The sequence below is a fragment of the Macadamia integrifolia genome, unplaced genomic scaffold (genome assembly GCF_013358625.1).
Source record: "Macadamia integrifolia cultivar HAES 741 unplaced genomic scaffold, SCU_Mint_v3 scaffold1125, whole genome shotgun sequence".
Lineage (NCBI taxonomy): Eukaryota > Viridiplantae > Streptophyta > Magnoliopsida > Proteales > Proteaceae > Macadamia > Macadamia integrifolia.
Genome location: NW_024868091.1, coordinates 82,417 through 105,066, shown reverse-complemented (window position 1 = coordinate 105,066; position 22,650 = coordinate 82,417). Strand labels below are relative to the sequence as shown.

At 39.5% G+C, this 22,650-nt stretch overlaps 1 protein-coding gene across 13 annotated transcripts in view; it reads right to left on the bottom strand.

Moving 5' to 3' along the window:
* Positions 1-22,650, bottom strand: part of LOC122062810 (BTB/POZ domain-containing protein FBL11) — a 61,494-nt gene that overhangs the window by 26,814 nt on the left and 12,030 nt on the right. For 10 of the 13 annotated variants that reach the window (XR_006135104.1, XR_006135102.1, XR_006135103.1 and 7 more), the window contains 4 exons: positions 13,460-13,548; positions 13,281-13,386; positions 3,458-3,494; positions 3,193-3,344 (listed from right to left, as the gene is read on the bottom strand). Coding sequence is in view for 9 of the 13 variants with exons in the window: in XM_042626454.1 (XP_042482388.1) it covers positions 3,193-3,344; positions 3,458-3,494; positions 13,281-13,386; positions 13,460-13,548 (384 nt within the window). In the remaining 4 variants the exon portion in view is untranslated. Of the gene's footprint in view, positions 1-3,192; positions 3,345-3,457; positions 3,495-11,902; positions 13,251-13,280; positions 13,387-13,459; positions 13,549-22,650 lie in introns of those variants that run through there. The other 3 variants (XM_042626449.1, XM_042626456.1, XM_042626455.1) reach the window with 2 other exon arrangements.

The window sequence follows — 22,650 nt, the reverse complement described above, 5'->3', positions numbered from 1 at the left end:
ATGGTCATTTTAGGCTTGCCCCTAGCTCTTTTAGCTCCTTCAATTAGAATCAAATCACTCCTCCTTACTGGGGCATCCTTAAGCCTCCTTGGACATGGCCATACCACCTCAAACGACTTTCTTGGAGCTTGTCATTGATCAGGGTAGCTCCCAAATCAACTCTAATATGAGTTTGAATTCTTTCAAAACAAGTATTGCCAGATTCCATTCCAGTAAATTCTTATATAAACTTTCGCTATTATTTGGGTTGAAATTTGCTAGATCCAAGAAGGCCAGAAGTGGTGAATGTCATCTTAACGTTCCAACTGATCGAGCTGCTTATGGTGAGAGTCAGATCAATTTGATTCAAGTTAGGCTCATATGTTTCTGCAAAACAGAATTTTTTTTTTACTGTCTAATACAACAGCAGTCCATCTATTGGAAAGAGATGTTGAAACATGTGCTTTTGAAAAACATGTTTTTTGACAACTTATTTTCATAATTAACTACAATATTTTTGTAAATAAGTTCAGAGTTTCAATATTTGGTAATAATTTGAAATTCTACAACAATTTTACAATTTCAGTGTTCAACGAAAATTTTGGGACTAATCCAAACACTAGACCTAATCTTTTTCTTTTTTTCTTTTTTCGCTAACGATGGATATCCAGACCTTCGGCCTGACTAGTCCTGGAGGCCCATACTGACACCACACCGCATGGATTGGGTCATATCAGGGTTGAATAAGAATCATTTAAGTTTCATTGAAATCCGTGAAGAGCACTAAACACCCCTGTGTAAGTGGCCCCAAGGAGGTAAGAGGAGTCAAACTTAGAACCACACACTTCCTGGGGCGAAGGTCCCTTGCCAACACTAGACCTCATCTTCTATATGCAATTCTATTCTAATCAAAATGAAAAACTATAGTACTTAATAAAGAAAACACAAGAAATGTAGCAAAAGGAAAACATAAAAAAACAGTTTACATTAAGCTGTAACAGATTGGATTAAGATTAGATTTATATTTATAAAGTTAGAAACATCCAAGAGATATTAGATCTATAGTCATCAGAGTGAGATGCAAAAACAAAAGCAAGAAGCAAGGTGTAGACACTGGATTTTGTCATCACAATACACCCCAAATATTCTCTTTCTTCCTGCCAGTGATTCAACCGCAAAACTGCTCTCAAGATTTTTTCCATGGAAAAGTGACCATTTTGCCCCTAAAGTGACTTGGGTGCTCAAACATTGTCAGCATTGGTTGAAACTTTCCTGATGACATATATTCATGATATAAAATCTAGTCCTAAAATTAATGCAAATCTGACATCGTTTGGCCATCATTCTGCAGAACCCTAATTCTATGGGGGCCCTTCCGCTTCAGGCACAGATCTGACTATGTTCCCAGCTAAAGTTTTGGTTGATTTTTACATCATTGGATAATAGGCTCAAAATCATTTCCAACAACATGTGGATCGTCAAAATCTGATAATCGGATCTCCCAGAATGAGCCGCAAAAAATCGGAAAAAGGCAATTACACATGCCACTAGGGGGGCCCACTTTTTTACCCATGGGATGTGGCAACCTCCCCTTGTGGTGTTGGGCGGCGGTTTAGCAGATTTAGTCAAGTGGAGGATCTAAATCCTCCGAGGAAATCCTATAAATTGGACCACTCATTTCCTTATTTTTCACACCTGAAACTTAAATCTCTTTAAAGCTTTGAATTTTCAGCTCTATTCGCTCACCGGCTTTGTCCCTTGGAAAGCTTGGTACCCTGGAGAAGGCCTGAAATCTAAGGGAATCCCGAAAAAATCTGGTAGGAGCGTAAAATCTCAAAAAACCCTGAAAAAACCCAAAGTGTCCTTGAAGCTCCGGATTGCCGCAGAAGTACCGGAATTCTCCTGAAATCACCCAATAAGCCCTTTTTAGGCCCCAAAAAGGTACTTTTCTCCCTCCATTTTTACATGCATTTACTTAGTTTTGCACATAGATCAAGGATATGTAGTCACTTTACACATTTGTGCACCGAGGTTAGGATTTTTGCCCTTAACCCAGGCTTTTTCCTATAGGATGTAATATGCCATGTTGGTCACTTTATATGTCATTATCATATTATATTAATATTACATACTTATATATGTACTTCCTAAAGACCCCACCACGCCGTTATGATGCTAGTATTTTTCCAAAGTATACTTGCGGTTCCCGATAGAGAATCCGATAGACATCTGAGTAATGTCATCCAGCCCAAACCCGTGATTAGACCCCTGAGGTGGTCAAAACCCTGAGATTTCTTCCTAGCCACATACTGGGAACTACAGTGTGTGGTTGACCTGATCCCTACCTAGGGTACACAAGCATCCTGACCAAGTCAGGTTCAGTCAAAATCATGCATACATCATTCATTCCATCATCACACATACCACGATCCCCATCCCCCGCATGTCACCCCTATGCAAACTGAAATACGTTTGAACTAATCCCTAGAGTATGTACACAGCAGGGCGACCTTACACTTTAGTTCGGCAATACCTATATAAATATGTTTTCCCCCTTTATATAGTTTAATAGTTTATTACAAACATTGCACACATTCACTATAAACATTGCATTCATACATATTTTGCAGCTTTCAGACCTAGCAAACTAGCATAGGTCGATTTACATTCAATTAATAATAGCATGCAAGCTTAGTATCTAGAATAGTTAGTAGGACTAATTAGCCTAGGAGTTGGTCTACATAGAAAGAGGCCAGCCATCGGCCGGCATGGTTTGGGGTTCTTAACATCTTCCCAACTCATAAATTTGAACTTACCTAGAGATCTGGAAAGATCCATATCTTATCCATTAGAGTCAATTCTCTCACCCGAAAAGGCCCCGAAAGGGATAGACATTTATGGGTCCTAGACCCTGTATCTAGGTGGCAACTCCTAAAAGAATCAAACAAAGATAGGATCATATTGTGCTTTGGCCCCTCTGCCTTGAGATCGGGTTCACTCCCTCCCCACTACCCCCCCGGGGTGCATATACATTTGGTGTGTCTCTCCGCGATGATTTCCCTCGCGACCAGACGATGCATCGTGCATCCCACACAAAGACATTATGATCAATTTCAATCAGATTCAGATCCTGATCCAGTCCATAGAAAACCCAAGTCTGACCTGCTTAGGCAATGAAATAGAAATAACAAAGGAGATAGTTTAGAAGGAAACCTCCATAAACTCAGTTAAACGAATCCTCAGATTTTGGAATCCGCCATGTCTTAGTATACACCTTAAGGTCGTGGATGGATCATTCACTAGATTGAGGATGCCATTACAGCTCTCATCTGCAAGCTTAGAAAAGTAGCAATCCCTCCTTTTTCCTGAAAACATGAACCTAAATTTATTAATACTGTTGAGGGGCCTGAAAGAAATAAATTGAGCAAAATATAATTTATTCATGCTACAAAAGAACAGCAAGACGAAATGAGGGTACCTGCAGCAAACCATAAAGGCAAAAGGCTAAGCTGGACCTGTTCAAAACAAATAGCGAATACAGTTAGTCTCAAATGACGCAGAGACTGGAATTGTAATATTTTTTCATGGTAAGTAAAACACAGAGACAAGTAGGGTACTGTCTGCCCAGTGCCTGCAGCAAACCAGGAAAGGAAGAGCTTAAGTTAATCTGTTCATATAATGGCAAGAGGATTTCAACAATATCAGCATAAAATAAAAAACGAGTACCAGATGAAATACATCATAGTAATTCAATTTAAATGGGACATGTTAACACTTATGCCTGTACTGAACTCTAGTAGCCACAAACTTCCTTCTCTTACCATCACTACATCTTTAAAGTCCTCAAGACTATGCTTCAATCAAACTAGGCCTTCTTATCATTAGGAACATAAGCAGAAGTATGCGTACAAACAAATCACTCATCGATGCTTCAGCGTAACAAGAGTAAAAGTATAAACTCATCCTTATTTCCAGTTCCGCACAACTTCCCCATCCTACATTATTAGGAACCCCCATATAAGAACTTAACCTAATGTAGGACTAGATTTGATAAGTCAAACTAGACCCAAACTGCAGGAAAATTTAAACCAAAGAACAACCAATAACCACCCAATATTAGACAGCAACAACAGTCCAGAAGTAATCAGTCAACAGTCCTTGAAAAACCAGAATTGTCAAATCCAGAATCTGGAACTTCTAAAAACAGAATTTACACCAAGTAGACTAACCAGCAATAGGAATTGAGTATTGAATAAGACACAATCAGCAGCAAACACCACAGGAACAGATAAACCAGACCAGAACTCAATTCTGGACAGCAGGTTCTGAAACCTTGCAGTCGATCCCAACAACTTCAGGAAATTCTATAGCAGAATAATGAGCATATAGACAACTTAGATTACTAATTAGAAGGTCCAATCCTTCGGGAAATAAAGGCAGCAATCAACATCAACAGTCAACACAGATTAGACAGCAATTCTGGGCAGGAAACACCAACGGCCAGCACTGAAAAAAATCCCATAAAAAAAAACAAACCCATGGTCTGATCAGCATAAAATAGGGATCGAGTTCCCTTCTGGATCAGCCTAACATTCGACCAAAATCATAGGGTCATTGGATGGCCAGAACTCCCAAAACAGAATAGGGCAGTAGGAGATAACACAGAGAACTTCAACCCAGAAAATCTGTAGACAGATCAGAACCCTTACCTGATTGGCTGAATGAAAGTAAGAACAATAAGAAAACCAGGAATATGAAGATCCACTCGGACTTCTCGCCGCAGAGTGTCGACTGGATCAGACACCAGTCCCTAGACCTTGATCAGACACAAGAAACAGCCATAGAAGCCAGCGGCAGCAGCAACAAGTATTTTTTATCAAACAGAAATTGTGGGCTGTAGTGTGCCCTCTTCTTTATTTATAATAATGATGGGATAGTGTTTACAAAATAGAAACTTAAAAACTTCTAATTATTGACTTACTAAACTACTAACATGTAGTTACTAAAACTGGAAATTGTAAACAACTGAAATTAGAAACTAACAAGGACTGAAATTAGAAACTAATTTAAGACCTGAAAATAGAAACTAAATTAGGACTAATTAAGTAACTAATATAACCCCATCAGTAGCCCAACCATGGGCTATCATAAGCCAGATCTGGTCAACCCAGTCAGCCACTTGGGTCGACCCTTTTATTCCTCCTGGTGTAGACATTCGGTACTGCATCATAACCCCACTCACTTTATCTACAACTCCAACTTTCTCAAGTACACAGAACTTCTAAAACAGGCTTGTGAAGAAACTGATATATGTATATTCCAATTGGGAAATATATTTATTGTTGTTTTAGAAATTTTAATTGATGTAGAAAAATTAATGTGGCATTTTTTGTTGCAACTGTGCAAGAAGAGTGCATAATGGGTGGTAAGGGAGGAGATAGGGGAGGAGACAAAGCATGGAGGCATAGTACGCCCATCGAAAATGACAAAACAAATTCAGTGCAATTACTTGAAAAGATCATGGGAGTTGGGGCCACTAGACTGAAGTTGCATCTGGCTGGTGGATGCAGAAATGTGGCCAAATGCCCAAAGGTCCCTGGTGAGGTGCAAAAGGAAATGGTTGCCCTCATGAAGGGAGGAATACAGAGAAGGTTTGGATAAGAAGAAGGCCAGGGAACAGTTTGATGAGGCAATGCTGGTAATGTAATGTCAAGTAAATCTTTCTACATCAGCTGGCATAGTTCAAAATTTCGTCAAAACCTCGGCGACACTTCTCTAGTTCGATATGCCCAAGACGAAACAGGAAGCAAAACCATAAGTAGCATAATTTTGGTTAAAAAAAAAAAAAGCACTATTTCGGTGGAAATTTTTCTAGTTTTGGCCATTTCAGTCTGACCGAAATACAAGTTTTCAAACCTTGAGTGATGGAGAGACAACCAGAAGCAGGGGATTACTCTGATAGTGATGAGGATTACATAATTGTTGATGTGGACACAAGCACAGAAAAAAATAGGTACATCTTGCTGGGGCAAGGACATGAGTTTCACATTTGTAAGAGCAGGATAGAGCCAGAGAGTTTGTGACACCCAAGAATACGACAAGTACTAGTCCTACCTAGGAAATCGGTGAGGTGTCCCCACTAAGAATACGGCAAGTACTACGGTGTTTGGGAGATCGGTGAGGGGTGCAAACTTTAGTCTCACATCGCCTAGAGGGAGATTACTGGGCTAGCTGATAACCTCTAGCTTCCTTAACATGGCACGACATGTTTTACAGCCTTGAGGCCCATGGGCCAAAGAGAACAATATTGTGCCAAGGTTAATAGGGCTGGGGCGTTACAAATGGTATCAAAACAGACCCTGACAGTATGTGGGGACACAACGGGGATGCTGTGTTGAAAGGGGGGAAAATTGTGATACCTAAGAATACGACAAGTACCAGACCTGCCTGGGAGATCGGTAAAGTGTCCCCACCAAGAATATGACAAGTACCAAGGTGTTTGGGAGATCGTGAGGGTGTACAAACTGCAAATTTTAGTCTCACATCGCCTAAGAGGAGATTACTGGGCTATCTGATAACCTCTAGCCTCCTTAACATAGCATAACATGTTTTAAAGCCTTGAAGACCATGGGCCAAAGAGGACAATATTGTGCCAAGGTTAATGAGGCCGGGGAGTTACAAAGTTCATGGGAGGAGTTGGTTCGTCTAGAGGCTGGTGGTAGTGGTTCTTCTTGATAGGGTAAATATGGGGGGGAGTAAGAAACATAAGCACATGGTGTTTCCCTACACTAGAGATCACAGAGTGTGAGGAAGCCTCATCCCTAGCACCAGTAGAAAAGCATGTCACCGACATCCTTGAGTATCCTACAATTTATAGGATTCATAGAGAAGTTGAAGCATGTGTGGTCCAACTGGAAGGGTAAAGGGGTGATGTTGTATCGAAGTGCTCTTTTACCATTGTACCCCAGCACATACCATTGGGGGACCCTACTGAGTATGCTAAACAGAGTAAAGAAGATTAGGGAAGGAGTGAAGGGGGCTATTTGCTCCGTCTCATTTCTTTCTTACATTAGTCTCTCTTCTTCTTCTATTCTAGTTTTTGTGTATCAACATCAGCAAAAGACAACAACTCCAATTGAACAACCCATCCCTGCCTCTGTTGCCTGATTCAGCTTCTACATTATCTTTAACCCTTTCTCCTGAGGTAATTTCTTCCACAAATTCCCTCTCTTTACTTCCTGTTTCTACTTTTTCTAATCATAATGTTTCTTCAACTGCTGATTTATCTTTTGATCCTCTTATTTCTAATTCTATTCCAGAATCACGCCATTCCACATCCAAAAACCTCCTAACTGGTATGGGTTTTCAATTACCGTTACCATTGCTTTGCTTGCATCTCTTGATCCTCCACATCATTTGCTTTGTTTGCTCCATTAGATCCTGTTGCTCCTTTTTTGCCTCTTTCAATCCTGTTACGATTCCAAAATCTTACAAGCAGACCTCTCGTATTCCTTGTTCGCAAGAGGCCATGGATTCTAAATTGCTGACCTTATTGGATAATGATACTTGGGACCTTGTGCCTACTCTTATGAACACGCCTGTCATCGATTATTAATGGATGTAAAATGTGAAACTCATTTCCAATGGTTCTATTAATAGCTTTGGTCACTCAAGGAGATAAACAAGAAGAATATGGTATTGACTATTTTGAGACCTTTGTTCTTGTTGCTAAGATGACAATTGTTTGTGTAGTCTTAGCTCTTTTGGTCATTAGTCAATGGCCCATTTTTTTCAGATGGATGTTAAAAATGCCTTTCTTCATGGTCATCTGAAAGAGACTATTTACATGTGGCCTCCTCTTGGTTTTTCAAATGATCGCTCCATCATGTGTTGTAATGCCCCAGAGTTAGAAAACCTAAGTATAACAAAAAAAGAAAAAAAAAATCTTAAATTAATTCTGCCCAGTGGTATTTTTGTAATTTTACACCTCAAGGGCAATTTTGTAAATTTACCATTATTCTTTACTTAATACCATTATGTGCAGAATTTAATCTTAGTTGTAATCTAGTATTGGATGGCATAGTGGTAAATAAAATACTAAGGAATTAAAGAGTGCTTTGGTTCTTTTATTTAAATTGATTTGTGGACTTTATAAACAAATGAATTGTTTGATTATTGGTTGTAACTCTAATTAATGAGAGGTCTAAGGTTCAAGTCCTGTAAGCCTTAAGGAGGGAGGGGGGGGGGGGGCAGTGTTATAATTGAAAACAAATCGTGTAAAAAGGGGGGGGGTCCTAAATTGTGCAAGGCTGGAGCCTCATACGTGAAGGAGTTAGGCAGTTAGTCAAATTAGAGAAAAAGGGCAAGGATATAATAGGAAATAAGAGATTTAGAATCAAAGAAAGAGAATAGAAAAGGGAAGAAAAGATTTACATGGGAGAGGGAATCATGGAAGATAAGAAGAGGAGAAAGGAATTGGAAGGGAGGGGAATAGTGAGAGTGATACAGAGAGAGAAAAGAGATAAATCTGAGAGGAGAAGCACAAATGTAGAGTGATAGTGGCCCTCTCTGGCCACCTGATTGTCTGCTATTGAAAATCACCCAACCCTACTCTATTTGTTTACTTTCGAACTAATCTGATCTCCTACTGAGATCGATAGCCAGACCTCATCTGACCCTCTGTAGTTTGTTTCTCTGATTTTTATTTATGTTTTCTTCATTGTTCCTGCCCCATTTCAATACCCCAAAAATCCTTCAATTCCTTTTTTCTGTTCAATCACAGAAAACCCTAAAATTCTGAAATGGATTGCTTGATTTCTTTTCTAGTTGCAGTCCCTGTTTGCTGATCTAACCAGCCACCTGGTTATGGCCATCTTTTGATCGAGTGCTAGGGCCGGCTAGGCCCTACCATAGGAGACTCGATCCAAGCTTGGTGGTCATCCATCCACAGGAACTCCTGGAAATTATTAAAATCTCCATAATTCTGTCTTTTAATGATTGAACCAGCCTATGGCTGAGATCGATAGAAGTAACCAGTCATCTATTGATTCCTTATCCATTGTTTGGTGATCTGTTTAAGCTTATACCAGTGCCTGTAAAACCCATTCTTGCTTGGTTAAAGTCTGAAATCAGAAATCCTAATTTATTAGGATCGATTGGCTTAGTTGCCAGATCTGTTTCTTTGTTATAATCTGTTCTAATCTATACTTTTAGCACTCGATGGTGGTTGTTCTTTGAGTGATTCCTGCTGTATTTGAGACCTAGTTCCGTTGTTAATCCTAGTAATACATTATCCTGTAGAGACAGCATATATAGTGGTAAAGTACTGACTAACAGGGGTTTTGGGGCAAGTAAAGTACTGACTTGGTACTCACACTAGATGATTAATAGAGGATTCATTATAGTTTGCAGGTTGTGACTAATCCAAGTACTTAGAACTTGTAGGGTTGAATTAATTTGTTTACAGACTGAGGTAAGTGGAGTATAGTGGAGCACAACACAGGGGGTATGGTATGATTGACTTAAGTTTTGTTTGGTATGCTTGTTATGGTTGAAATATGCTTATATATGGTGATTGGAGTTGTGTTCATATGTGATGTGTGGTTATGTGAGTAAAGTTTAGTGATGATAAATATTGTCTGTATGATGTATAATTGTGAAAGTGGTGCCTAAGGGTTGATGATTATTTCAAAATAAGTGAATGCATGGTTTAAAGTATTGGTACGTATCGTACCGTAATGGCCGATAAGTATCTGAATCGGCCCTTACCGATACGATGCATGAAATTTTTTAAATCCTTTTGTATCGATATGTATCCTATGATACATACCGACACGCACTGATATACACCGATACATATTAATACTCTATGAAAAATTAAAAATCGAGATGAAATGAACGTTTCGGTATGTATCAGATACGGTGCGCTTACGGTCATATAATGACCAAAGATGGGTCATTTTCAAAAAAAAAAAAAAAAAAAAACACCTTTTTAGGGGTTTTTGTTCCAAAGTTGCCAGCCATTTTTTTCTTTCTAACTAAAGTGGAAATCAAGGTTGGGAACAAGGATTTTACATTTATAGGACACAAATCTTGGATTCTTAGTGTGATACTCTCAACAATTTAGTGTTTATGCATAATACATGTTATATATAGCTTTTTCTAACTTTTTTTTATGCAAAAGTGTAAGAAAAGTGTTTCTTATCCATTTATGTGCGTATCTTTAGCGTATCTCCGATACGATACGATACCCTTCGATATGTATCTTGATTTTGGCCGACCGATACCGATATTTTAATCCTTGCATGAATGTTGTTACAATCTCCTAAATGAAAATAATTTTCTGGATATTAAAAAAAAAAATTTATAGGACTTCTAGTTTTTAGCAATGTTTTACCATGATACTATTTACAAAATTTTCAGAACTGAAAAAAACCCCAGCCTTTGAAAGTTGAAAATTGCACGTACAACCAAAAATTCAATTTTTGTTCTTAGAGTGGGGGGTTGACTTTTTATCCTTTTAGAATTTGATTTTTAAACTATTTTTATTAGATTCAAATAGCGAGGATATTTGCTTATATATGAATAATATCTTAAGTCAATCATTTACTTAAATGATATTTGAAAAAAATAAGTGTTGCGCCTTGCAGTAAGGCGACAGTCGCCCAGGCTCCAACCGGGCCGCCTGAACACATAGGCAACACCTTGACAACTATGTTAAAGTTTAGAATTGAAGGGAGTGTTTTAGGGTAAATAGATTGCACCATACCAGTGAAGAGTCATAGCCACCAGACAGGTAGAGTGTGTCCCATGGGGCCGCAAAAACATAACCACTGTACACGTCTGAGTTTTCAGTGGTGTATATATAGTCACAGAGTGGGTGACAATAGAGTAATTGCAATGGGTCGTGTTTAGGCGGTGGTAGCCTATTTCCCTTAGTGACGATTTAGAGTGATAAAAAGTGAATTCAAGTAAAAGTGTATTACTAAAGAATGTTATTTTTTAGAAAAACTAAAAGTGTTTGTTTGAACGTATGTGATTGTTTAGTTGTTGTTTCTGTTGTGCTCTTACTATATTCTTCCTTACTGAGCCGTTCAACTCACCCCTTATTTAAATGACATCATAGAGGAATGAGACAAAGATATGCTTCTGGTGGGGAGTTCAAGGGCGACTTGAAGATTTATTTCTATAGCTTGCTATTTTATTTTATTGGATTGATTTAGTAGGGAGTGATTTGAGATGTAAACTCTAATAGATTGAATTTTGAGATTTCATAGAGACAAACCTTAGATTTCCACCAGTGGGAGTCATTTAAGGTTTAAAACTATGGTTTGTTTATTTTGTTTGAGACTTACTTTTGATGAATTTTGTTGTGAATGATTTTGTTGGCATTTAGCGATCGTTTGATCAGTGCCGGTGAGGTCTGAACCTTACTTGTATCCGGTCTGGGTCATGACATGTGTAAATTACAGAAATCTCAGTATGGTTTGAAACAGGCTCATGGAGCACGGTTTGAACACTTTTCCTGACATGATTCTTCAAACTGACTTCACTCAGAGTTAGCATGAGCATTCATTATGTATTCAATCTTTTCCCAAGGGTATGGCAATTTTTATTATTAAATGTGGATGAAAATTCTTGTCACTGGAGATGATACTGAAGCAAGTACTACACTGAAGGTTTTTCTGAGTACCTCCTCCAAACTGCAGTATTTGGGTCCTCACACATATTTTCATGGCCTCCAATTGTGGTTATTTTATTAACACAAATACACTCAAGACATCATTAAATTTGCTAACATTACTGGCGATAAGAAGGCAGATACTCTTATGGAAGTCAATGTAACGTATTTAAAATAAGCTAGAGACCCACTTTCTGATCCTATTACTTATCAACAACTTGTGGGCAGTCTTATTTATCTTACCATGATCGTCCTGACATTATTTGTGATGTCCACATTGTGAGCCAATTTGTATCTTCTCCTAGCCAGTTTCACTTCACTGTTGTTCATCATATTATTGGCTACTTGTGAAGCACATCAAAGCAGGGTTTATTCTTCTCCTATTCCTCATCGCTTCAGCTATGAGATTAAGCAGGCGCTGATTGGGCTGGTTGTCCAAACACTCAGTGCTCTTCTTCAGAATGGTGTGTATTTCATGGTGACTTACTCATCTCTTGGAAATGTAAGAAGCAACGTTCACGTTCTAAGTCTTTTGCTGAGGCTGATTATCGCTAAATGTCCTTGGTTTGCAGTGAAGTCATTTGGCTTCATGGTTTTCTTGGTGATGGTTGTTTGGTTGTTTTTTTGTTTTTCTTTCCAGAGCTGACACCTCTCTGTGTAGATAATACCAGCACTGTTTTTATTGCCTTCCACTCCTGTGTTCATAAGTGTATCCAACATATTGAGGTTGATTGTCACTTCATCCGTAAGATATATCTCTGTGGCCTCATTTCTCTTTTCTACATAGCTTTTGCTCATCATATTGCTGATATTTTCACAAAAGCTGTGTCCTTTGCTCGACATCATTATCTTCTAGGAGTGTAAAGAAAAGGGGTGTATTTTATGCCCGCAATATAAGTGTATTTTTGCACACAAACATGGGACAGCTTGCATATTAATAAAGGCTCGATTGGGTGAACCGATCAAGGAGATCACCATCCAAACCTGTCTCATATTTTTCATTTTAGTAACAAGGTTTCAGTTCCAATCAATTGATATAATTAGCTTAAGTATTCCCCCTGAGGAAGGGACCAAGACACCTGAACCTGCACCCATGGTTTAAAGTATCTCCGATAGGATACGACACCCCTCCGATACGTATCATATGGCAACCGGCACCGATACTTTAATCCTTGTCTCCTTGATCTTAGCATATCTTAGTGTATCTCCATACGATACGATACCCTCTGATACGTATCTTAAATTTAGCCAACCAATACGGCAGCCGATACCGATACTTCAATCCTTGCCTGCATCCTAGGAATGCTGGAGGTGATCACATTTTCCCAATCTGAATATTAATAGAAAGTGTGAGGTAACCCTCTGAATAGAGTGTTGGACATAGCTGAATATAGAACCCTCAGTCTCACTCTCTCAAGGACCACGTTCTCTGAAAAATACTTATCATGGAAGAGAAGTTCAAAGATCCTCTATTCTCCTTCCATATCTGTTTCTTTTCTTGATATGATCTCATGATTTACTCCAAAGGAGATTGTTGGAATTGTTGAGCAAACTATCACATTGTAAATCAAGAAACTCATCTTTCTATATTCTGTTCAACATAAAACTTATTCTTATCTACCTTTCTCAGGATGTTAATATAGTCCATTTCAGTGTTGTCAGGATGCTTGAATGATTCTGCATTACTAGCTAGCCAAACCAGAAGTGCTTCACACAAATGCCTCTCACTGCAAGATTGTAAGTCGATTAGAATTCCACATACATAAATGAATCGATGTACTGAGATTGATAATAAACAACCTGTCCACTGTCAGATGAGGATGTTCCACGCAAGAACTTAACAAGTCATATGGAACATCAGAAAAGGAGCTACAATACATTGCCCACATCTGTAAGGAAAAACAACCTTATGAGCTTCTACTATGGTCAAGGTAGAAAAGAGAGACTAAATGCAATTGAATATATTTAACTGCACATAATTATACATATATTTCTAAAAGCAAGGAGATCCACTATTCTAATACTAAATCAAAGTTGAAGTTGTTCTATTTCATTGACCTCTTCCAACTACTCCCCTTCCCTTCCTGCCCCCCTCCCTAGGACAACAAAAACAACAAGAAGAGAGCTTAGCCTTATCCCAACTAAATGGGGTCGGCTACATGGATCCGCAAGTATTTGAAAAAAAAAAAAAAAACTTTGTGACATCGCACTCACGAACCATCTGCAACTTGAATTCTAGCCCTCCAGGCAGCTCTGTTAGATGCCACACTTGGGTGAAGACTTAACTTTTGCATGTCTCTACTAATTAACTCATCAATGGTCAATTTTGGCCTGCCCCTAGCCCTTTTAGTTCCATTCATCTGCATCTGATCTCTCCTCTGTACTGGGGCATCCAAGGGCCTCCTTTGGACATGCCCAAACCATCGTAACCGACGTTCTCTAAGCTTATCCTGAATTGGGGCAATTCCAAAATCCGATCTAACCTAGTCATAAGGGTTAGACCAAGTTAGATCCCCCTCCCTAGGACTTCTCTCTAAATTTATTCCTGACCATCTTCTTCCTTCCCTCCAATCCATCCCTTTCGATGATGAAATCACCTCTGCTATCCTCTCCTACAAAGCCAACAAAGCTCTTGGCCCTAATGGCTTCAGTATGGGATTCTTCACCTCTTGTTGGGACATCATCATATATGATCTCACCAGTGCTATAAGAAGCTTCTGCTTTAACCCCAGTCAGATCCAGGGTGTCAACACACCTTCCTCTGTCTCATCCCTAAGAAAGAAGGTGCTTCCCGCATGTCTGACTTTAGGCCAAGCTCCCTTACAATCTCCTTTATAAGTTTATTGCCAAAATCCTTGCCAATAGGATTCAATCGGATGTTGACTCCCTTGTCAGTCCTAACCAATGTGCCTTCATTGTGGGGAGAAGCATTGTTGATAATATCATTCTCTGCCATGAGATTGTTAGATTATTCGATTGGAAACCTTATGGATCTACTGCTCTTCTCAAGATTGATATGATGACATCCACAAAGCCTTTGATTCCATCAAATGGGACTTTATCTGTAAAGTCTTACTTCAAATGTCCTCTCCCCCCCCCCCACTCCGTGCATTGGATCCATTCTTGTATATTTCCTCTCTGTAGTTCTCTATCCTTGTCAATGGCAGACCAGTGGGTTTCTTTCCCTCTTCTATTGGTATCAGGTAAGGATGCCCTCTCCCCCTTCCTCTTTGCCCTCTCTCAAGGTGCTCTCTAGATCTATTCAATCTTCCACTAATCTCCACCGCATCCCCTCATTCCCATATGCAAATCTCTTCGGCTCACCCATCTAGCCTTCGTTGATGATCTCATGATTTTGTCTAAGGGTGACCCCCTTTCTATTTCCTCCATCATCTCCTCCCTCTCCCTCTTCAAGCGTCTCTTTGGCCTCCATATCACCTCCTAAAATCTGGCCTCTTCCACTCATGTGTCTCTGACTCTTTAAAGGCTCCCCTCATGGAGCTTACTGTATTTTCCCATAAAGGTCTCCCTGCCAAGGTCCTTGGCTTGTCACTCATCACCACTAGGCTTACCGCTCATCATTGTGCTCCCATGCTCGAACTCATGAAGAAGAGACTTCAGTTATAGAAAGGCAAGCTTCTTCCCTATGTTGGGCATCTGAAGCTTGCCAGATATGTGCTTCAACCCTTGTATCTTTATTGGTCTGGTATCTTCAACCTTCCTTCATCCACCATCCATAAGGTGGAATCCCTTTTTTGTTCCTTCCTCTAAAAAGGTTCCGACTCCAACATATTCCTTCACCCATTAAGTTGGGCCTCTGTCTACCACCCCAAGTCTGAGGGAGATCTCGGTCTGAGAAGAATCAATGAGGTCAATTCTGTAGGCATCCTTAAACTCTTATGGAAAATTGCTTCTAAGCATAACAGCATTTGGGTTTCTTGGGTCTACTTCTCCCTCAAGAATGACTTCATAAACTCTTATGATTATTGTCCTTTGTATTATTGTTTTGTTTAGTGGTATGTCTCATAATGACAATAGGCCCACATGTCTGGGATCCTATGTGTCCTCCTTATCCTTTTTGTTTGTATGATGCTCTATATTTACGGCTTATGAATGAATATCCGGATATCCCCGGTCTTTGTGAAAGCCTGAAAGCTCTATATAAAAATGGTATCAAAGCCAGACTTCTCCTTCTTCAGCTAAACTTCCTCTTCTGGCTATCACCCTTGTCTGGATTGAACCTGCTGTAGCTAAAGATACAGTCTAGGCCACGCCCTTGTGCAAGTAATCCTTGCTTATGGTTCCTACTGGCAGAAAAAGACCCTTGAGCGTTGTGGGCTTTCAGGCTAAGGATGCCGTTCAGTGCCCTGTTTGGCTCGGGTTGCTTTGTAGTCAGGTACTATGATCAGGGGGGTTCTTGATCGGCCTCGACTAGCTGTGTCTTTACCTACTCCAGTTTCTCCAGTAGGTAGTGATGGTTCAGAGTTGTATTTTGCCAAGTCACTTTTGTTGATTCAATGGCTTCGCCTTCTTCCTCTTTGTTTTCTTCTCCCCGTCGCTCTTCTTCTTCTCGATCTTCCTCTTCTTCCTGGCTCTTAGTAAGTTGTACAATTTGCAATTGTCTGTAAGGACCAAGAGCTAAATACCATTCCTTGAGTTTTCCTTGGAGTCGTGCAACAAATTTGGACAAGACAGTGACAGTTGATGCTCCTTCATGAAGTAGCACTATCAGATGGCTTATCGCTTGCAAAATCACGCATTTGATCTTCTTACAGGCCATTCTGAAGATGCGTTGTTCATCACTATGGACTCTAACCAAGTCCCTTGCTGTACCTATGTTCCCCGACAAATATCTAGATATGAACTCCTTCGTCTCCTTCCCTCTTCTTGGGTTACAGCCTATGAACAACAAGTCTCAGCTTCAGCCACAGGCCACTCCAGAACCAGTACAGTCCACAGATCCAGAATACATCACTCATCCTAATGGAGAGGTAGAAATTCGGTTTCCTCCTCCTAGACCCCGTCCTTCTCCTTTTCCAACCTCCTTTGGTATGATCCAAGAAAAAAATCCTATTAAGTCTTTTGATTCTAAGGGTGATCCGATTTACTTCTTCCAAGATCCAGTTACTGGTCATAAATATTTTGACCGTTGTGACTGTGATGATTGTCTACAAGACTTTGAAGATGATTGTCTACAAGACTCTGAAGATGATTTCCCTCCTTCTCGTCGTTCTTCTAGACGAAAATCTACCCAACATCAATTACAAGAACGATATGAGGTAGGTGATTCCTCTGTTGGACCCCTCAGTACTGAATCAAAATACCCTTTCTTTGTCAAATATGGAACTCCCAAGGTTCCTCCTACACCTCCCAAGGTTTCTTGGGTTTGGCGTAGCATTCTTCTCCTCAGAACTTCAGCTCTCAACGCCATCACCATAGGCAACGGCTCCTTTACTTCTCTTTTGCTTAATCCTTGGCCCCTTTTGGAGTGCTCCTCTCAATTGTTAGTCCTAAATCTATATATTCTTTAGGTCTTAAAAGATCTGCTAAGGTGGCTAACATCACTTCAGGAAGACTGGGCCTCTCCCACCTCCCTTCCCCCTTTTTCTCCAGCTCTACGGGATAGTGAAGATAAAATCTCTTGGCTCCCTTACCCTTCTGGTCTCTTCACCTCCGCCTCTGCCTAGAGTCATATCCGATCTCCTGGTCATCTTGTCCCTTGGCATAACACCATATGGGTTAAAGGCCATATCCCTCGCCATAGTTTCACTGCTTGGCATGCCATCTCCGGCTACATTCCCACCCAGGACTTTCTCATCTATTGGCACATCCCAATCCCCACCCCTCTGACTGTCTTTGCTGGAATGGATCAGAAGATGTCAACCATTTTTTTTCTTACCCCTTCTCCTCTACCATTTGGAAAAAAGTTCTCAGTCTTTGCTAGCCTTCCAGAAGGCGTCTTCTTCCCTTCAGCATAGAATGGATCTGAGTTAATATGACTTTGCATAATCTTGCATAATCTTCGTAGATGGACTTCCAACTACCACTCTTAAAATAAGATTTGGAATGCCATCTACTTTGACGCCTCATCCAAAGTTGGTTGCCTCAAGTATCGGCATGTTAGAGATACCCGGCTTATTGTTGTTGCTTGGGTCTTCCTGATTCTATCCTTGATCATCCCCCTCCCCCTTGATAGTTGTTTCCCCGTTTGGCTAATCTGTTGTTTGGTTTTGTTCCCCGGTTTGCCCCTTCTGGCTTGATGCCTCCCCTCACTCTATCCCCCCCCTTGTATATTCTTCCCCTTGCATAATTTAATTGTTTATTCATCCAAAGAAAAAAAATATACTAAATCAAAAGTGACATGACTAGTAATATAAAAGTGGTAATGTGGTATAATAATTAGAAATCCAAAAGCTACTAAATCCATACAAACATAAAGACTCATGAAGGGGATGATGAACAAGCTTAAAATGTGTATTCCTTATCCACATAGAATGGTTTTTCACCACCAAGATGTGTTGTCAAAAAGTACAAAGTTATTTCCCATTTACACAACAACATCACACTTCACAGACTCATGAAGAGGGGATAACGAATCAATAGTCCCCAGCATGCAACCTATGAGACCTAAGACCTAGATATGACCAATATTCCTATCCAACAATAATTATAAAAATATTAACAAGAAGGAAAAAAGAGAGTGGGACTGTGGGAAGGCGCTTCTAGTTGAGGAGAAAAAGCGGTCAATAAAGCACAAGCAGTAGATCTATTCAGCCTACAAGTTGCTCCACAGCATCTTTTTTTTTTTTTTGGGTGATTAATAAATTCATTATCAAAGAAGAAAAAATAGGAATAATATAAACCCGAGTAGGAAAGAAAAAAAAAAAAAAAAAAAAAAAAAAAAGCAATAAAATCATGCTACATACTCATTAAAGGGTAGGATGCAAAAGAAAAGGAGGACAAAGGAAGCTTGTTCCTAGGGGAATCATGTAACGGCCAGCTAGGAAGCGAGCGGAGCTTGGAACTAACATCAAAGTAGATGGCATTCCAAATCATGTCGAAAGAGCAAGAGTTGGAAGTTCATCTTCGAAGATTTCGTTCCATGCAGAGGTGGTTGATGGTGGCACAAAAAACAAGCTTGCTCACAGTGTCACAGATAAAAGATCTAGCAAAGGTCATTGTCAACCCAGATCCATTCCCTGTGAAGGGAAATATCTTCTCTACCAGGCCAACAATTAGTAAGGACTTTTTTCCACACAGCAGAGCAGAAACGACAGCCAAAGAAAAGATGTTTGGTGTCTTCAATCCCATTCCAGCAAAGACAACAGGCTGGAAGGACGCTAATATGACGGTAGAGGAGGAAGGATTGGGTAGGGAGACAGTTGGAGAGAATTCTCTAGGCAGTGAAGCTATGCCGAGGGATGTGGCCTTTGAACCAGACAATCTTGCAGCAAGGAGCAAGCTGATTGTGGGAGGGATCATAGTTGTTACGGCATCATGGCAACCTAAGGCGGTGGAGGAGTGGCTAATTGATTTGGCGGTGAATCGCCCGCTATGGCGTTGCCATGGCGATCAAATCGCTCATGTGTTATTTTTTATTTTCCCTATTTTCTAAAGTTATTTTGTATGTTATAATATATACCCTATGACATAAAAACCAATCAACATTAAGCAACATCAAGTCACAAAAATCAACATAATCATACTAACATCGAGTCATAAAAAATCAACATGACTTATTGACATTTAGAGAGATGCTCTTCTTCTATAATAAGTTTTATTGGTCAAATGATTTTATTTTTAGATGAGACTTCTTGTATTAGGTATAACACAAAACTAGCTTTCCAACAAGTCTAAGATTGCTTAAATCTGAGTAGTTACGACAAAATTATGTTCCGATAAAACTTATTTTAAAGTATAGAAATGTTGTTAAATCACCTGAATGAAAATAATTTTATTGACATCAAAACAAAAGATTATTTTACCGGACTTTTGGTTTTAAGCAATGTTCTATCATGATAAAATTTATAAAATTTTCATAATTGAGAAAAACCTTAGCATTGAAGGTTTAAAATCGCCCTACAACCAAAAATCCAATTTTTGTTCCTGGACCGGGGGATTGACTTTTTATCCTTTTGGAATTTGATTTTTGAACTATTTTTATTGGATTCAAATAGGGGGTATTTTCTTATTTATGAATAATATCTTAAGTAAATGTAACTTACATGGTATTTGGCATAAATAATAGCAGAAAATATAAGGCGGCATATAGGCAATAAGGCAACAGTCGCCTAGGCCCCAGGCAAACCGCCTAGATGCCAAGACGGCATCGCCATAATGGCAGAAAATATAAGCCGACATACAAATAATAAGGCAACAGTCGCCTAGGCTCCAGGTAAACTGCTTGAACGCCAACAATTATGGGAGGGATGTGGCATTTGAACCAGACAATCTTGTGCCAAGGAGCAAGCTGGCTGTGGAAGGATGTGGCATTTGAACCAGGCAATCTTGTGCCAATGAGTAAGCTAGTTGTGAGAGGGATGTAGAGCGGATAAAGTTCCGAGCAAAGGAAGAACTGAAGATGCCGGAAGGCTCAAGAGACCAGATGACCTTGTCCTCACCCCCATAAGGAGGGAGGGGAGAGAGGGAGGAACTCCACAGAATCTTTATTACTCTCCAATTTTTGAACTCGCTTGAAAAGAGACAAAGTTACTAGGCTGGAAGCCCAAGGTGGAAAAGGCTACATAAATGTATATAATCCTAAACTCGAAGCAATAAACTCAGAGAAACTTTAGCAGCTATTGTGTAAGACTTAATAGTTGTAAGGACTACTCTTGAAGTGTCAACATGGAATGGTTTAACAACTAATGTTTGTGGGTAGTGGACCCAAGAAAATGATCACAAGTTCACTTCCCAATCAAATCTAGTTGAAGCTTGCTATTCTGTGATAAATTGCACACTATAATCATCAAGATTGAAAGTAAATCCAAATTTTGTGTCGATAGATTGGTTGGTGGAAAATATATCAGGAAGGATCAACAACACCACAAATATTTCAAGGATGAGAAAGAAATTCCCAAGAAAAAAGGGGGAACAAGTATTTCAAGAATGAGAAAAGAACTTCCCAAGAAAAGGGGCTGGGGAAGGGGACGACAACAAAGAAAGCAATACAAGACATAAAAGTTCGATTCCACCCAAGGAAAAGAGGTAACACACAGGAACCAGGAAACCTCCATTCAAATAACTAAAATCTGTGTTGACCATAGGCCCTTTTCTATATAAGAATGAAAAACAATTCATAACTCCAAACTTAATTCCAAAATAAACTAAGACTCTTAATACAACTCTAATTACAAATCCAACCCCCTTCCCAAACAAATGAGAAAGAGAAGAGAGAGTCCAAAAAAAATAACTAATCATTTTTTTTTAATGCATAAATTCCTAATCATATTAAACTTCCTAAATAGAAATCCCATGAGAAATGGACACCTGTAAGCAAATCGCACAGAGCTTTCCCAATAAAGCCCTAAATCTGTATGTGTATATCTGAGTAACAGGAAAGATGACCACGTTGGTCCAAATATTAAATGGTGTGGGGCAAGGATTCCCCAGATCTCCAACCATGTAGTATGGCAAGTAGGTACTAACTCCAAAGCCCAAATGTTTACAGGAACAGAAAGCAAAGCTGTACTGATGTAGCACTAGTTGAATTTCAACCTGTAAATTCCCAGTGACATTTGTCTTTGTAAAGTAGTCTAAATATTCAGTCCATGATAAAAGTGCTGACTTGGACAACAAGATGGTATTGGATGAAAGAATGTAGCTCACATTGTACTGCAGGGGTGGGCACTTGTTCAGCCCATCGACTATAGAGAATGTGAAAATTTTTGGTATTCTTTTCCTAGGAGGAATGAGACCTTACACTATAGACTTGTATACAACAACACAGCCTTTTCCAACTAAATAGGGTCGGTTACATGGATCCGTAAGAGGGCAGAATATTAATAGAAATTGAAGAAAGGGATGAAGAACATCTCAGGGACATCCACCAAAATGGGGTCAGCTACACGGATCTTTGCCCTCCAAACAGATCTACTTGAGGCCATACTAGAGTCAAGACCTAAACTCTACATGTATTTCCTTACTACTTCCCCTAAAGTCATTTTAGGCCTATCCCTACCTCTTTTTAGCTCCTTCCATCTAAATCTGATCATTGGCATATCACATCAATGACTTTCCCGGAGCTTCTCCTGGATCGGGGCAACTCCCAATCAAAGCTGATACAGTCATTTGTTACTCTATCTCTCCTAGTTTTTTTACATATCCATCTTAACATCCTCATCTCCGCTACACTCAGCTTATCTAAATTACGCTTCTTGAGTACCCAACATTTCGCCCCATATATCATAATCGGTCTTACAATTGTCTTGTAGAATTTTCCTTTAAGCTTTCCAGGAATGCGTTGGCCACACAACACTCCAAATGCACCTCTCCAATTCATCCATCCCACTTTAATTCTATGGGAAACATCATCCTCATATAACCCCTTCTTTATGGTTGACCACATATATCTAAAACATTCGCTTTACGATTCTCTCTCTCTCTCTCTCTCTCCTTAAGTTTCACCACTTCTTTATTATCCTAGTTTGACTAAAGTTACACACTATATACTCCATCTCCATTCTACTTATCTTAAAACCTCTTGATTCCAAGGTTGATCTCTATAACTCCAACTTATCAATAATTTCTGCTACTATCTCATCCACCAAAACAATATCATCAACAAAAAGCAAACACCACGGAACCCCATCTTGGATGTTTATGTTAAATCATCCATGATAAGCGTAAACAAATAAGGGCTTAAAGTTGATCCTTGATGTAAACCAATTGTAATTGGGAATTCACTACCTTGACCTCCCACTGTTCTTACATTAGTCACTACGCCCTCATACATGTCTTCAATTATATCCACAAATTTACTTGAAACCCTT